Here is an 18,075-nt window from a genome sequence, read left to right on the forward strand (position 1 = left end):
ACACACACACCATGACACAGGCAACACACACACAAACACATACAAATAAAAAATCTTTAAAGGTTGGGTATGGTGACACACGCCTTTAATCCCAGCACTCGGGAGAGGCAGAGGTAGGAGGATCGCTGTGAGTTCAAGGCCACTCTGAGACTACATAGTGAGTTCCAGGTCAGCCTGACCTAGAGTGAGACCCTACCTCAAAAAAAAGAAAATCTTTAAAAAGTTGTTCTCATGAAAAAAGGTAAAGGAGCCGGGCATGGTGGTGCACATCTTTAGTCCCAGCACTTGGGAGGCAGAGGAAGCAGGAGGATCAATATGAGTTTGAGGCCACCATGAAATTATATAGTGAATTCCAGGTCAGCCTGGGCTAGAGACACTACCTTGAAAATTAAACAAACAAAATGGCATAGGAGGTGCTGGGGAGATGGCTCAACAGCAGTTTAAAGGTGCTCAATTGTCTAATCTGCCAGCCCAAGTTCAATTCCCCAGACTTACTCCCCCCCCTCTCTCTATATATGGATATATATACACACACACATATACATATATGCAAAATGGTGTAGGGCCTAGTAGAGATCATGCCATTTCCTTGGAGACATATTAAATAACGACTAAGCCTTTCGGGTCTCCTCTCCGTCACTGAGAGCATCGAAACTGCAGTGCAGCTCAGGAACACGCCGTCTTGTTCTCCTTAGGCCGAATGCAGAAACCTGTTGGCGGTTCCTCTTTCCAGTGACTACTGTTTTCGGTGTGCTCTCTGCATCTGTAGGCGGCATGCATCCTCGAGCAGTCTTCTCAACCTCTGATAATCCTACCCTTGACAAAAACCCACTCAGGAAATCTTTGCTAAGGGGAAGGAGCACACTGTATGGCTGTGATAGAGACTTAGTAAACCGTTTCTATGTGGGGTGACTCTCGCTGTTGAGGGGTTCTCTCAGCACTGGTTTGGATCATTAGCCAATGCAGTTACAAATGAAGAGGAACACTTACCCAGTCTTCCCATATGCCTTCTGGATTTTTCTTAATGATGGGCTGAAGGCGTTTCAGAAGTGTCTGACAAGCATTCTTGAAGAAATACAGGAGAGCCTAGTTAGGTCTATGGAATGCATGCTCACTGATCGTAGGTCATCAGGTTCTCACTGTGTATTTGCTCCTTTGGGATCACAGAGACAAGCCAGCCCCTGCCCTTGAGGACAGTTATCAGCTGCAGCCATTGTTTTCCCCCCTTTTTGGTTCACTTCCTGTGAAAATATCCTGAATTTCTACTCCTAGATCTTCTTTCCTAGAATCTTCGGGTTCTCAGTGCTGCCTTCTTCTTTGTCTACCTCTTTTGATCTACATCTTTTTTCTTTTTTTAATATTTCTTTTTTTTTTAAGTTTTTATTTATTTATTTGAGAGTGACAGACACAGAGAGAAAGACAGAGGGAGAGAGAGAGAATGGGCGCGCCAGGGCTTCCAGCCTCTGCAAACAAACTTCAGACGCGTGCGCCCCCTTGTGCATCTGGCTAACGTGGGACCTGGGGAACCGAGCCTCGAACCGGGGTCCTTAGGCTTCACAGGCAAGCGCTTAACCGCTAAGCCATCTCTCCAGCCCTTTTTTTTAAAAAAAAATATTTTATTTATTTATTTGAGAGAGAGAACAAGGCAGAGGAAGAGAAAGAGAGAGAAAGAAAGAATGGGTGTGCCAGGGCTTCCATTCACTGCAAATGAACTCTAGATGCATGCACCACCTTGTGCATCTGGTTTACGTGGGTCCTGGAGAATCGAACCAAGGTCCTTTGGCTTTGCAGGAAAATGCCTTAACCATTAAGCCCTCTACACTTTTTTTCATATATTCCAGATATTAAAATAACTGGGGGCTTGGAAGATGGCAAAAAAAAAAAAAAAAGGACAGAGGATTTTGAGGAGGATTTTGGTAGAACCCTAGTGATGATGACATTACAATGGCACCATGTTTACTTGGCTGAGGTTTGGTCAGTATGCAGAACTTGCTTGTGCCAGGAGAAACTGGCATGGTTCTGCATTATTTGGCATTAACAGGAATGGATTTCTTATTCACCAAAATCTACTCTCCCCTTCTTCCATGATACCTGTATATGCATGTGCCAACCTCCTTTGCAGGTAGACACAGACCATAACTAGCTCTGCTAATGGATTGTGAATGTAAACTATACGCATTGCTTCCAGATCTGGCCTGGCATCTTCCTCACAGGCTCCTATATACCTTTGAAATGATGATGCTCGGTGTACCTTGAAAGCCACATGTTGAGCATGCTTGTGTGATCAAACACTCTCATGTATTACTCTAACTAATATACTTTTCCAACCTTTCTTAAAAACATTTTTATATCTTTATTTGCAGAGAGAGAATGAGCACTCCAGGGCCTCTAGCCATTACAAATGAACTTCAGATACATGCATCTCTTTTGTGCATCTGGCTTTATGTGGGTATTGCTCTCCAGCCATATATATATATATATATATATTTTTTTTTTTTTTTGGTTTTTCAAGTTAGGGTCTCACTCTGGCTCAGGCTGACCTGGAATTCACTATGTAGTCTCAGGGTGGCCTCGAACTCTCAGCGATCCTCCTACCTCTGCCTCCCGAGTGCTGGGATTAAAGGCGTGCGCCACCACACCCGGCTTTGTTTTGTTTTTTGAGGTAGGGTCTCACTCTAGCTCAGGCTGACCTGGAACTCACTATGTAGTCTCAGGGTGGCCTCGAACTCATGTCAATCTTCCTACCTCTGTCCCTTGAGTGCTGGGATCATGGTGGTGCACGCCTTTAATCCCAGCACTTGGGAGGCAGAGATAAGAGGATTGCTGTGATTTCAAGGCCACCCTGAGACTACATAGTGAGTTCCAGGTCAGCCTGAGTTAGAGTGAGACCCTATCTTAAAAAGAAAGAAAGAAATATTTTTAGCTCCCAACCTTTTTGTTTAGTGGTAGATCACTTTCCTGAAGTCAATAGTGATGCTAAGAAAACCAGAGATGTGGTAAAGTTCGCCAGGGAGAAAGAGAGGAGCAATCACCTGCACGGCTCTGCCATTGACATCTGCGCCGATGGATGCTGCCGTGGCGATTGTGTTAGGCACGGTCACAGTGCTTGTCTCACAGATGTGCATGTAAGACATGGGTATTCTTAATTCTCGGCTGGCCACCTATGGGAAAAGACATATTTTCAAGCCTAGCAAGGATTTTTATTAAGCTCTAAGTCATTCCTACCCCATTCTCTCTCTCTCTTTTGTGGCAGGGTCTCACTGTGCACAAGGTGTCACATGCATCTAGAGTTCGCTTGCAGTGGCTAGAATCCCTGGTACATCCATTTTCTCTCTTTTTCTGCCTCTTTCTTTCTCTCTCAAATGAATTTTATATATATTTATTTATTTATATATATCCTTTTTTTTTTTTTTTTTGGTTTTTCAAGGTAGGGTTTCATTCTAGCCCAGGCTAACCTGGAATTCACTATGTAGTCTCAGGGTGGCCTCGAACTCACAGCAATCTTCCTACCTCTGCCTCCCGAGTGCTGGGATTAAAGGCGTGTGCCACTATGCCTGGCAATAAAATATATTTTTTTAAAAACTTAAAAATTTTTTAAATGAAAGAATTAGGGGGTCCGGTGGTGAAAAGCCACACATGTGCACTACAGCAATTTAATAAATTTGGCATAAAGTTAAATATTCAATTTAAATAATTGCTTTTTGGGGGGGTTGTGGAGATGGTTCAGCAGTTAAAGGCACTTGCTTGCAAAGGCTGCCAACTTAGGTTCAATTCCCTAGTACCCGTGTAAACCCAGATCCACAAAGTGGCGCATATGTCTGGAGTTCTTTGCAGGGGCAAGAGGCAATGGTGTGCCATACTCTCTCTTTCTCTTACACAAATAAATAAATAAAAATTTTAAAAAGAATTGTTTTTTCAGCCAGGCGTGGTGGTATACACATTCAATTCCAGCCCTCAGGAAGCAGAGGTAGGAGGATCACTGTGAGTTCAAGGTCAGACTGGGACTACAGAGTGAGTTCTAGGTCAGTCTGGGATAGAATGAGACCCCATTTTGACAAACCAAAAAAAAAAAAAAAAAGCTTCTTTTTTTTTTTTTGAGGTAGGGTCTCACTCTAACCCAGGCTGACCTGGAATCACTATTGAGTCTCAGGGTGGCCTTGAACTCATGGCGATCCTCCTACCTCTGCCTCCCAAGTGCTGGGATTAAAGACGTGCGCCACCACGCCCGGATAAAAAATGCTTCTTTTTCGTTCATTTTTATGTATTTATTTGAGAGAGAGAGAAAGAGGCAGATAGAGAGAGAGAATGGGAGCGCCAGGGTCTCCAGCCACTGCCAACGAACTCCAGATGTGTGCTCCACCTTGTGCATCTGGCTAACATGGGTCCTGGGGGATCCAGCCTCAAACTGGGGTCCTTAGGCTTCACAGGCAAGCACTTAGCTGCTAAGCCATCTCTACAGCCCCAAAACTTAATGCTATAATATTCTTCCTACTTTATATGTGTGTATATGTTAAAATATCCTTTAAAATTATAGAATGGTCAGGACTGGTAGTGGAAATCTATAATCCTATCCTCTTACAAGGCTGAGGCAGGAAGATTACTCAAAGTCTGCGTGGGTTACAGAGCAAATTCAAGGCCACTCTGGGACACTTAACAGACATTGCCTCAGAAATTAAAAATGAAAAAAAAGGGGGTTTTGGGATATAGCTCAGTGGTAGAATCCTTGCCTAGCTTGTATAAAGCCCTAGGTTTAACCTTTAGGACTCCCCCACCAAAAAAAAAAAAAAAAAAAGATTGGATCCCAATAGTTGATGAAATACTTGCCCTCATATGGTAAAATACATACTGTCGTATATAACTAAAAATTATTGGGCTGCAGGCCATGGTGGTGCACAGCTTTAATCCCAGCACTCGGGAGGCAGAGGTAGGAGTATCTCCAAGAGTTTGGGGACACCCTGAGACTACATAGTGAATTCCAGGTCAGCCTGAGCTAGAATGAGACCCTACCTCGAAAAAAACCAAAAAAAATAAACATTATTGGGCTGGAGAGATGGCTCTGCAGTTGTGGTGCTTGCCTGTGAAGCCTAAGGACCCAGGCTTGATTCCCCAGTACCAAGCCAGATGTGCAAGGTGGTGGATGTATCTGGAGTTCGTTTGCAGTGGCTGGAGGCTCTGGTGTGCCCATTCTGTATTTTTTTTTTTTCTTTGAGATAGGGTCTTGCTCTTAGCCCAGGCTGGCCTGGAATTCACTATGGAGTCTCAAGGTGGCCTCAAACTCAAGGTGATCCTCCTACCTGTGCCTCCCAAGTGCTGGGATTAAAGGTGTGCGTCACCACGCCCAGCACCCATTCTCTCTCTATCTGCCTCTTCTTCTCTCACTCTCTCTCTCTCCCTCTTTCTTTCTCTCAAAGAACAAATAAATACAATATTAAAAACAACAACAACAACAAACCCTCTAACTGCTGCTCCCAAAATCAGACACCTGAGAAACTTACTCTTTGTTCGCCTGCATTGAACATCCAGCCCACCTTCCACGGGCTTGTGAGGGTCTTCTCTCACAGCCACCTCCATCTCTACACCCTGCCCAAGTTCCAGGAGCATTCGTACATGTATGGAATTTCTGCCATAGCACCCATTGTTTTATATGTGAGAAGCTTTTCGTTTAAGTAGTCAAGGTCATCAAGTTTAAATGAAAGTCATCATTACCCTCAAATGTTATCAGTCCCAAATTTCGGTCAGATCAACAATGTATGGGCAGATTAACGGTTGAATTACTTTTATTTTACCTGTAACATTTTGGTGTGAATACCTTGTCCCAGTTCATTGCCTCCATGTGTGACCAGCACAGAGCCATCTGTGTAGATATGGACGAGTGCAGCTGCCTGTAAGACAGTGGGAAGGTACACCTCAGTGCATGTTGACATTTAGGGAAGTTCAACTTAAGAAACCAGGTAGTGAGGCTGGCCAGTGGCTCAGGGGATAAAGTGCTTGCTGCACAAGAATGAGGGCCTGGGTTCAGACCCCCAGTTCCCTGTAACCCCAGCACTGTGGAGAGGAGACAGGGAATCCCTGGGCACTGGCTCGCTGAATTGGTGAGCTCTAGGTTCAGTGAGAAACCCTGTCTCTAAGAATAAGGAGGAATATCCTCCAACATTGATCTCTGGTCTCCACATGCACGTGCACCTGAACACACATGTGCACCCACACACATGTAAATAGACACACACACATGCAAGCATACCACATATGCGTACATATGGAATAAAAAAGAAATGAAGAAGCCAAGTGAGGTGGCACACAGTCAGGGTGGCAGAGGTAGGAGGAGTTCGAGGCCACCCTGAGACTCCATAGTGAGTTCCAGGTCAGCCTGAGCTAGCGTGAGACCCTACCTCGAAAAACCAAAACCAAAACCAAAACAAAAAAAAAAAAAAATGAAGTCATGAAACATCAGTCTTGTGGAACATGAGGCAAGGTTTTGTGGTGCAACTTCAAGTTGGCTTGGCTCTGCTTTACTCAAAAAGGTCCTTGGAGAGCTGGAGAGATGGCTTAGTGGTTAAGTGCTTGCCTGTGAAGCCTAAGGACCCCAGTTCGAGGCTTGATTCCCCAGGACCCACGTTAGCCAGATGCACATGGTGGCGCACGTGTCTGGAGTTCGTTTGCAGTGGCTGGAGGCCCTGGCACACCTATTCTCTCTCTCTCTCTCTCTCTGTGTCACTCTCAAATAAATAAATAATTTTTTTAAAAAAAGGTCCTTGGAAAGAAAGCTTTAGTAAAAGTTCCTTTGGCTCCCTCTGGGATTGTAAGTATTGGCTCCAGCTATCTGGGAATCAACAACTTGCCTAAAACCACTGGCTGGTTATAAAGCTAGCTAATGAAATATTTTCCCAACCTGTGTTCAGCTCCAGCTACCTAAGAATGAACCAGATGTGGTTTCCATTCCAGGGAGTTTCATAGTGCAGTTGGGGAGACAGGCTGGAAGATCCTGTCACTGTAGGGTAGTAGGATCAGTGACATCAAGGATGTGGCACAGGGGGCCTTGGGAGAGCTGGGCAAATAGATCCAAGTCCCTCTTGTACTTCAGGGTTCTCTGGAGTGCCCCCTGAATGGAGTCACACAGGAGGGAAGTGTGCAAGGTAGACACAAACTCCCCGTTTCCTGTAAGTGAACAGCTTGTTGTTTGTTGTCATAGGAGGCTCTTTGGGGTTTGGTCTTTTTTATTTGTTTGTTTATTTTTGGAGCTAGGTTTCATTCTAGTCCAGGCTGACCTGGAATTCACTATGTAGTCTCAGGCTGGCCTCGAAGTCATGGTGATCTTCCTACCTTTGCCTCCTGAGTGCTGGGATTAAAGGCGTGCGCCACCAAGCCTGGCCTTTTAAAAATTATTAAGTAGAAACCTTGTATGGACACATCATGTATTGGTACTTTTCATTTCCCTCCTCCCTGCCCCCATTACACTGAGGGTCTGAAAGGCCCAAGAATTCAGAAGCTCAGAAATACTATCATGCTCCAAAGGGAGCTTAAGCGGGCTCCCTGCATACCTCAAACTCCAGGCTTTACTCTCTGTTGGAAGCAAGTAAAGAATCCCTCTTCTCATTATATCAGAGCCCGCTCCTAATATAAAACTAGGTAAAAGGGCATGAGATAGCCCTCAAGGATGGGAAATGAGTAATGAAGTGAACCACTTAATTTGGTTTCTGTAAATAGCCTGCACTATAAGCCTTACACTATAAGCCTTAATAGCCCACACTGTTAGCCTTAGTAGCTCGCACCATAAGCTGTAGCAGCCTGCCTCAGACCACCAAGGTCATAGGAGGCTGATACCACACTCTGCTACCCCCACCTAAGGAATTGCACAAGTGCTGACCTCCAAGGTCATAGGAGACTGGAACCACACTCTGCTACTCCCACCCAAGGACCTGCGCAAATGCTGACCACCAAGGTCATAAACTAATTGGCTTAGAAACTATGGGGTGGCACCAACTGACTGGCTAACACCCTGCGGGGCTCCTAATATTAGAAAATGATTGGTCTAAGGCACAGGCTTTGTTAGAAACCCTATAAAAACTGTCCTGTTCCTGCATTCTGCAGTCCTCTACCCCTGTGCGGTGTATGACTGTGGGCCCCAGCGCGCTTGGAATAAAATCCTCTTGCAGTTTGCATCAAGACCGCTTCTCGTGAGTGATTTGGGGTGTCGCCTTATCCGGGCAGAGCGTGGGGGCCCCCTGCGGGGTTTTTTTCCTACAGGTCCTCCTCAGTGGGACTGCTGGTATCCACCATGGAGTTGTGGGTTATGAGTTGTGAACACAGCATCAGGCATTGTAAGGAGTGTGTGGGGGGCAATGCCTCTGGATATTCCCTCCCACTCTGTGGCTCTCCCATTCTTTCTGCCTCCTCTTTGGCAAAATTCCCTGAGCCATGGTGGGTGTGTTTTAAGTCTACTGTAGTGTTGTGCTCTCAGCAGCTGCTTCTGCATGTCAGCTCTAATGTGTTTTGAGTATGCACAGTGTCTGTCTCCAGCACCCTGGCGCAGGTTGTCAGGCTGGCCATGGAAGCAGCGCTCTTGCTCCTCTTACCAATTCCTCTGTGGTTTCACCTGGGCCCTGGCTGATGTGCGAGGGGTGGTTTATCTGCTCGGTTCTCGCTGCCTCCTACCCTCAGCAAGCACTCTCCCCTGTCACCATGAGCAGGCCTCCCTTCTCGGGTATCTCTGGTCTTTTTTTTTTCTCTTTCCAGGCACATCTCTGTCTCTTCCTGCTTTGCTTCAAGCTCTACCGTAACTTTTCTCCTTCTCAGCCCTTTTCACTTCCTGGCCAGCTTCGCCTGTTTCCCTCTGTCTGTACAGGCTCAGACTCACGTCCTCACGTCCATAGTCTCTGTTCTCCGAAAGCGTCTCCCAGTGATGTTCATCCTATCTGGGGAAGGATCCATCACCCCCTTCTCTGCATTTCCTCTCACCAAAAGTCTCGTGTTGAGCAGTGGTCCATCCCACTCCAATTCCTGTTCACTTGGAAACTTGGACTTTATTTGAAAATAGCTGTCACAGATATAATTAGTTAAGAAGCCAGATTGGATGAGAGGCGGCCCTAAATTCAATGAGTAGCGTCCATATAAGAGGGCCATGTGGAGACAGCAGGGACCATGGCTGTGTGAGGACAGAAGCAGCTACTGAAGTTATGCTGCCATAAGTTAAGAAGCACCAAGAGCCACCAGTGGCTGAAAGGGGCAAAAGAAGTATTCTTCCCTGGCAGCTTCAGAGGGTAGAGGGCCTGGCTGACACCTTGATTTTTATTTTATTTATTTATTTTTAATTTTTGAGGTAGGGTCTCACTCTAGCCCAGGCTGACCTGGAATTCACTCTGTATTCTCAGAGTGGCCTTGAACTCACGGCGATCCTCCTGCCTCTGCCTCCCGGGTACTGGGATTAAAGGTGTGTGCCACCACGCCCGGCTGACACCTTGAGTTTTGAACTTCCAGCCTCTAAAACTTTTTTTTTTTTTCCCCGCTTTTATTAGCCTCTAAAACTTTGAGAGAATTAACTTCTTGTCTTGAGTTTCCAGCAGTGGTAGTTTGTTACAGCCCCCACAGGAAATCTAACAGAAGAGAGAAGAGGCTTTTCTTTGGGGCTCTCCAAGAAGGGTGGCTGGTCTTGTGTGTCTTTAGGTCCCATAGAGAACTTTGAGCAGTCGGAATCGCAGAGAAGATACATAAATAGTGAGTTAGATGAACGAAAAAGTGGTAGTTTTCCTCCCAGGAGGAGCGCAGAAAAAGCCCATGAAGAAGTCTGGAGGCCCGAGGCTGGGGGGGCAGCAGGAGGGTTGGGGAGCTTTGCTGGGTAGGTGCGAACCATAGTCTTTACTGGCTGCAGCCTCGGAGCCACGCTGACACTGTTCTCACTGTCTGTGAGTGGGTGTGCCAGCCATGTGAGTCACCAGCTGACCTGGAATAACACCTTCAGCGCCTGGCCAAGTGGTTCTTGGGTGCATCGATTTAGAACTCTGTGGGGAAGTTGGAAGCCTTTCAGATGGCCTTGAAGGCACTGCCTGACTTAAAGACTGTTTTTGTTTTGTTTTGTTTTAATGTGGTGAGATGAGAAATTGCCTTTCACGGATGCCAGTAGAGAGGCTGTGGTTTAGGTGAGAAGTGACCCTACAGAGGAAGGGAAGTGTAATATACTTTACAAAAAAAATCAGGCCTGGTGTGGTGGCGCATGCCTTTAATCCTAGCACTTTGGAGGCAGAGGTAAGTGGATCATCATGAGTTTGAGGCCACCCTAAGACTACATAGTGAGTTCCAGGTCAGCATGGACTAGAGTGAGACCCTACCTCAAAAAACCAAAACCAACCAAACAAACAAAAATCAGATATTTAGTCTTTGTCTCTGGTTCTTGGCGCAGAACTTCCAAAATCTTGGAACTTCTATACTTTGCCTGTGTGGTGGTTTGATTCAGGTGTTCCCCATAAACTTAGGTGTTGTGACTGCTAGCTTCCCAGCTGATGGATATTTGGGAATTAATGCCTCCTGGAGGGAGTGTATTGTTGGGGGTGGGCTTATGGGCTTTATAGCCAGTTTCCCTATGCCAATGTTTGGTACACCCTCCTGTTGCTATAGTCCACCTTATGTTGGCCAGGGGGTGATGTCCACCCTCTGCTCATGCCATCATTTTCCCCTGCCATCGTGGAGCTCCCCTCGAGCCTGTAAGCCAAAATAAAACTTTTTCCCAGAAGCTGCTCTTGGTTGGGTGATTTCTACCAGCAATGTGAACCTGACTGCAACAGCCTAATAAGATGCTTCATTTCTGGGGCTGGAGAGATGGCTTAGCGGTTAAGCGCTTGCCTGTGAAGCCTAAGGACCCCGGTTCGAGGCTCGGTTCCCCAGGTCCCACGTTAGCCAGATGCACAAGGGGGCGCACGCGTCTGGAGTTCGTTTGCAGTGGCTGGAAGCCCTGGCGCGCCCATTCTTTCTCTCTCCCTCTATCTGTCTTTCTCTCTGTGTCTGTCGCTCTCAAATAAATAAAATTAAAAAAAAAAAAAGATGCTTCATTTCTGACTTTGCTGGACTATAATGAGGAGGCATCAACCATTTCCAGTTTTCTAAACAGGCTTCCTATCCATGATGCATTGGGATTCAGGAAGACCTGTGTGTCCCAGGCATTCCCAGGCCTCGTATTCTTTAAGATTCTTTAAGGAACTTATCCATATAAATGCTGCTCTTCCTCCTTTTGGTCTGAATTACTTGCCCCTTCCTCTTGCCGACGGACCCAGGACAATTTCTGGACTCCATTCCCTTTCCTCCACCAGACCAGAAAGAGCCTGGGAGAGGTGGCTTGAAGTGCTGGCTGGTCAGGGTGCAGCAGAATGACTTCTCTGCAGTGTGGCTTAGCAGCACATCAAGGAGTGCTGCGGGCGACAGGCAGCTACCCTCCTCCAACCCCACTCCCCAGAGAAAGCATCATTTTGGCCTTTGCAGGTTCCTGTACCTTTACTTTTTATTTATTTATTTATGTTTTGTTTTTTTGAGGTAGGGTCTCACTGTAACTCAGGCTGACCTGGAATTCACTGTGTAGTCTCAGGGTGACCTCAAACTCATGGTGATCCTCCTACCTCTGCCTCCCGAGTGCTGGGACTAAAGGCATGCGCCACCACACCAGGCTAAAAAAATATTTCACTTATTTGACCAAGAGAGAAAGAAGATAGATAGATAGATAGATAGATAGATAGATAGATAGATAGATAGATAGATGATAATAGAAAGAATTAGAATGAGTGCAGCACCAGGGCCTCTAGCCACTGCAAATGAACTCCAGATGCAGGTGCCATGTTTGTACATCTGGGTTATGAGGCTACTGAGGAATTAAACCTGGATTCTTAGGCTTTGCAGGCAAGTGTCTTAATGACTAAGCAACCTCTCCAGACCGCCTGTACTTTTTGAGCAGCATGGATTCTGGGGCAGTACCGTGTCCTGGCCATCATGTTGCTGCTGGCCTCCCACTGTTACCATTGCTTCCCGCCACCGTCACCTTTTCCTACTGCAGCATGTTAGAAGGGCTTGCAGATGGCAGCTGCTTGGGGAGACTGGACACCTCCTAGGTGTGTGCAGGGATCGGTGGGCACTCTGGGAGATGGGACTTCCTCTAGCTGTCAGCACAAGCTGGTTGGGCCCAGAGTGGGCCTGACACAAGGGTACTTACCATCTGCTGTGTGTGAGCTTTACCTGATGATAGCTTGTCGCTGCAAAGCCTACGGAAAACTTCATGGGGACGATTGCGATGCCTCTCTTTTTCCAGTAGTTCCTCTTGTTGAACTCCTCCACGTGCATCCTTCTGCTGCGAAAGGAAGACTTGTCCAGACATTCGTTCCAACATTTGATCAGAGCCTCAGGGCTGAATGCTTGTTTGTAGATGGTCTTATCCACTGTTTTGTACATATTTTTCTCCCTGATCTGAAATGAATATGAAATCCAGTCAATACGTGTAGCCCGAAACGGGCTGCCAAACAGAGGCTTGGAAAGCCTTTCCTCTGAAGCATTAACTTTGTGGGGGAGAACAGTTCCCACTCCCCCTTCTCTGAATGGCACGTACTGTTGCAAAGATAATGGGAGTTACTCTTCCTCTCTTTCCCTGCTGAAGTAGAAAAGGCAATAGTAGCTAGTGTTCAGGCAGTGTAATGGAGGCGCTTGGGAAGCAGGGTGTTCCTTTCCTCAAACAACAAGGTTCGCAGGACAGAGCACATTAAAGCCGGGATCTGCTGGCCTAGCTGCAGATGTGTTCTGTTAGAGAGGAACACTAATGCAGGTAATGAGAACAGTGGGTCTCCTGTCTTCCAATTGCATTTGGAATGCAATGTGAAGCCTTTGACTTTTTTTTTTTTTGGTTTATTTTTATTTATTTATTTGACATCAAGAGACAGAGAAAGAGGCAGAGAGAGAGAGAGAGGAAGAGAGAGAGAGAGAGAGAGAGAGAGAGAGAGGGAGAGAGAGAGAGAGAGAGGGAGAGAATGGGCACGCCGGGGCTTCCAGCCACTACAGACGAACTCCAGATGCATGCGCCCCCTTGTGCATCTGGCTAACGTGGGTCCTGGGGAATCGAGCCTCGAACTGGGGTCCTTAGGCTTCACAGGCAAGTGCTTAACTGCTAAGCCATCTCTCCGGCCCACATTTTTTTAAAAAAATTTTTGAAGTAGGGTCTCACTCTAGCTCAGGCTGACCTGGAATTCACTATGTAGTTTCAGGGTATCCTCAAACTCACAGCGATCCTCCTACCTCTGCCTTCTGAGTGCTGGGATTAAAGGTATGCATCACCATGCACAGCTGAAATTTTTTGTTGTTGTTGTTTATTTTATTTATTTGAGACAGCGAGAGATAGAGAGAGTGAGAGAGAGAGAAAATGGGCACACCAGGGCTTCTAGCCACTGCAAATGAACTCCAGACGTGTGTGCCCCCTTGTGCATCTGGCTAACATGGGTCCTGGGGAATCGAGCCTCGAACCAGGGTCCTTAGGCTTCACAGGCAAGCGCTTAACCACCTTAACCACTAAGCCACCTCTCCAGCCCTGTAAATTTTTTTGAATAGAATCTATTTTGTATCCTGGGAATTTGTATACTCAAAGGATGAAAGCTTGTTGAGAAATATCTGGAGGTTTTCCTTATCCCTAATTTACTCTAATAGCAGTGAAAGAATTGTCACAAGCAACAACACGGCAATATTGCTATTCAGTTTATGAAAACTGTGAGAGAGAGAGTGTGTGTGTGTGTGCGTGTGTGTGTGTGTTGCTGAGGCTGGAACACAAGGCTCTGTGCATGCTGGGTGAATTCTCACCACTGGACTATACTGTCAGTTCTTCGAGAATGAATATTTTAATGAAAACTCATTTGATTCTCATGATGTCTTTGAAGTAAATCTCCAATTATATAAATTACTTTCATTATCCAGATAAAGAAACACAAAGGCACAAAGAGGTTGCTTCTTTGCTCGTGTGGTTCCACTTTCCTAGACTTCCTTTCCACCCATTTCAAGTATCTTAAGTACCAACTTCTCTGGAAAGTTCTTTTTGACCCCCCTTCCCCCATGCCAATGCAGCCTCCTTCTTTGGGCTGTGGAACTCTGTGTGTGACTTCTCTTAGGCTAGCTATGGTTTTCCTGGTGCAATATAAAATGTTCTCTTGTGTGGAAAAAAAACACAAAACACCCTGTTAATCACAAATCAAAAACATAAACTGGGCCAGGCATGGTGGCGCATGCCTTTAATCCCAGCACTCGGGAGGCAGAGGTAGGAGGATCGCTGTGAGTTCGAGGCCACCCTGAGACTCCATAGTGAATTCTAGGTGATCCTGCGCTAGAGTGAGACCCTACCTTGAAAAACAAACAAACAAGAAACAAAACATAGAGGTCCCTGGTGAATTTAGGGATGAAGGGGTTGAAGGGACAATGCAGAGTCCTTGCTGGAACAGGAAGTCCATATTAGAGGAACAGGATAGAAATGGAAAAAGTAGGCTGGGGTGTGATTGAAATGTGAAGAGCGAAGACTGTCAACAATCACCTCAAGTACTAGTGGCTGCCTCTCCCTTGCCTAGCCCTCTGGATTCCACACACCTCCCAGTATATTGCACAGAATAATACTTCCAGATAGTATTTATTGTTGGAGGAAGGGTCTCACTCTAGCCCAGGCTGACCTGAAACTCACTTTGTAGTTCCAGCATGGTCTCAAACTCACAGTGATCCTTTGACCTCTGCCTCCCAAGTGCTAGGATTAAAGGCATGAGCCACCACCCCCAGCTCAAATAGTATTCTTTTAAAGTGTATATCTCTGAAAATCTTTCAAGTGCACCAGCAATCCCATTTCTATTTATCCAATAGATATACATACACGATAGGGCAACAATATATTCATTTGATACTTATGTACCAGGATATTGATTATGACATCTTTTTTTTTTTGTTCGTTTTTCCAGGTAGAGTCGCACTCTAGCCCAAGCTGACCTGGAAATCACTATGTAGTTTCAGGCTGGCCTTGGGCCTCAAACTCAAGGTGATCCTCCTACCTCTGCCTCCTGAGCATTTGAAACTAATCTGGGCTATATGAGACCCTATCTCAAAACAACAGCAACAACCTCCCCTCCCCCAAACAAACAATAACAACAATTCTACCACACACAAAAAAAAGTGCCGGGTGTGCTGGCTCACGCCTTTAATCCCAGCACTCAGGAAGCAGAGGTAGGAGGATCACTGTGAGTTCAAGGCTACCCTGAGACTACATAGTGAATTCCAGGTCAGCCTGAGCTAGAGTGAGACCCTACCTCAAAAAAAAAAAAAAAAAAACAAAAAAAAGTGAAAAATAATCTCTATCCCTGACTAGTAGGACTGAGGAGTGAAAAGGGGAGTATTGTCAGATGTGGTGGTGCACACTCTTAATCCCAATACTTGGGAGACTGAGGTAGGAGGGTTACTGTGAGTTTGAGACCAGCCTGGGCTAGAGTGAGACCCTACTTCCAAAAAAATAAAACTAAAAGAATAAAATAGGGTTGGGGAAATGGCTTAGTGGCTAAGGCATTTGCCTGTGAAGCCTAAGGACCCCGGTTCAATTCTCCAGGACCCACATAAGCCAAATGCACAGGAGGCGCGTGTGTCTGGAGCTCGTTTGCAGTGGCTGGAGGCCCTGGCATGCCCATTCTCTCTTTCTCTCTGCCTCTTCCTCTCTCTCTCTCCCAAATAAACAAAGGAATAAAATATTTAAAAAAAATAAAGGGGTTATTCACTTTAGTTTGGCTAGAACTTTTTTTTTTTTCAAGGTAGGATCTCCCTCTAGCTCAGGCTGACCTGGGACTCATTCTGTAGTCCCAGGCTGGCCTTGAACTCACAGCAATCCTCCTACCTCTGCCTCCAAAGTGCTGAGATTAAAGGTGTATGCCCACACCCAGCCTTGGATTTAAAAAAATATATTTTTATTTTGAGAGAGAATGAGCATGCCAGGGCCTCCAGCCACTGCAAATGAACTCCAAATGAGCCACTTTGTGCATCTGGCTTACATGGGCCCTGGGGAATGGAATCTGAGTCCTTTGGCTTTGTAGCCAAGCACCTTAACCACTAAGCAATCTCTCTAGTTCCCCATCCTTGGATTTTTAACAGTGTAATTTTGGTATAAATTAAAAAAAGGAGGGGGGGCTGGGGCATAGCTTAGTAGCTAAGACACTTGCCTGCAAAGCTAAGGGACCCATGTTCAATTCCCCAGGACCCATGTAAGTCAGATGCATAAAGTGGCACATGCGTCTGTAGTTTGTTTGCAGCAGCTAGAGGCCCTGGTGTGCCCATTCTCTCCATCTCTCTCTGCCTTTCTGTCTCTCAAATAAATAAATTTAAAAAAAAAAGAAAGATAAAGAGATACAATTGCACAGGATGAAGGAAGATGGAGGGAGAGTCCTTTCAAGTAGCTCTTAATTTATCTTGAATTCTGATCTAGAGCTAATGTGTGCTGTTTCAATGTGTTTCTTTGGGTCAGGGTGGTCAACTCCCACGCTCTCCTGAGTCTATATTAGCCTCTATTATGACCTTGACCATAACCTCACCTTTTCTGGTGGAAGCCCACATTTGGCTGCCACAGCTGTGATGCAAGATTCTGTCATCAGGGTCCCTTGTGGGAAGCCAAACCCTCGAAAGGCTGTATTAGATGGTAAATTTGTCATGCATGCTCGACCTCGGAATCTGAGGTTGCGGATTTTGTATGCATTTTCCAGCTTTAGTACAAGAAATTCCGTTACCTAAAGTGAGAGGAGATATTCACATATGTTAAACACCACTCGCCCCTTTCCTGTACAAGTTAAGTAGAATCAAACTACTTGTGGAATTTAACGGCTTGAGGGAGCTGGCTCCATAAAGGCTCATGTAGAGATTTTGCACGCCATCTACAATAGGCGTCACTGGTCTCTGACAGTCGTACCAGCTCTGAGTCATCCAGCATGCAGCCTCCGTTGATGTAGCACTCGATGTCTAGAGCTTTGATTCGCCCGTTGTTCATGAATCCCACCTGTTGCAAAATGACGACGTGTTACTGATTTGTTTAAAAAGTACTTGCCAAGTAAGCTGGGCGTGGTGGCACACGCCTTTAATCCCAGCACTCGGGAGGCAGAGGTAGGAGGATCGCCGTGAGTTCAAGGCCACCCTGAGACTACATAGTGAATTCCAGGTTAGCCTGGGCTAGAGTGAGACCCTACCTTGATAAAAAAAAAAAAAAAGAAAAGTACATGTCAAGTGAGAACCATACCAAGGTTCCCCTACTTAACAGGACTGAGGACTGGTACTTGGTGGAATGCTGGCCTGCCGTTGCCTTGTTTTTCAGTGTTTACTGAAGAAGACATTTTCTGCCCTGTGTTTTGTTGAGTTCTTTCCTTTGAACAGACCATTTTCTGGCCTCCCACTCGACATAAAATTCTCAAGTTCTTGCTCATCTCCCAGGATGTAATTGCCGTTCTCATCTTCTGTATTCTTGGAAGATTCTCCGTCATTTTGCACTGGCTTTCCTGCTAATTTAGACTGTGGTTTTCCCCCGGTGGGAAAGTCTTTGGGATCCCAGAAAGCTGGAGGATGAATCACAGTGTTTTGTTACAGGAAAGCCTCGGGAGCCTGATGCTGGTGAATTCATGCCTAGGAATGGCTATGCTCATCTTAGCAAGCATTTAAGACGCTTCGCAAGTGGTGGTAGGCCCTAAGGAAAGCTTGCAGTTTTCCAGTGTTGCTACTCTCCTATCTGGTCTATGTAACCCAAGCTGAAAGTAAAAATTCCAGCCAGGTGTCACGGCACATGCCTTTAATGTTAGCACTTGGAAGGCAGAGGTAGGAGGACCACTGTGAGTTCGAGACCACCCTGAGACTACATAGTGAATTCCAGGAGCAAGACCCAACCTTTAAACCCCTCCCAAAATAAATAAATAAAAATAAAATAAAATAAAACAAAAAGGGCTGGAGAAATGGCTTAGTGGTTAAAGTGCTTGCCTGCGAAGCCTAAGGTCCCTGGTTTGATTCTCCAGGTCCCACGTAAGCCAGATGCACATGGTGGCCTATGTGTCTGGAGTTCGTTTGCAGTGGCTA

The 18,075-nt window shown here is 45.9% G+C and overlaps 1 protein-coding gene across 1 annotated transcript in view; it reads right to left on the reverse strand.

The window, feature by feature from the left end:
• Positions 1-18,075, reverse strand: part of LOC101617188 (aldehyde oxidase 2) — an 88,753-nt gene that overhangs the window by 11,042 nt on the left and 59,636 nt on the right. The window contains exons 25-30 of the mRNA XM_045148365.1: positions 16,928-17,014; positions 16,557-16,748; positions 12,211-12,438; positions 5,787-5,882; positions 3,033-3,161; positions 991-1,065 (exon numbers count right to left, since the gene is read on the reverse strand). Of these exons, the coding sequence (XP_045004300.1) occupies positions 991-1,065; positions 3,033-3,161; positions 5,787-5,882; positions 12,211-12,438; positions 16,557-16,748; positions 16,928-17,014 (807 nt within the window). The remainder of the gene's footprint in view (positions 1-990; positions 1,066-3,032; positions 3,162-5,786; positions 5,883-12,210; positions 12,439-16,556; positions 16,749-16,927; positions 17,015-18,075) is intronic.

This window comes from Jaculus jaculus, chromosome 4, assembly GCF_020740685.1.
Source record: "Jaculus jaculus isolate mJacJac1 chromosome 4, mJacJac1.mat.Y.cur, whole genome shotgun sequence".
Taxonomy (NCBI): domain Eukaryota; kingdom Metazoa; phylum Chordata; class Mammalia; order Rodentia; family Dipodidae; genus Jaculus; species Jaculus jaculus.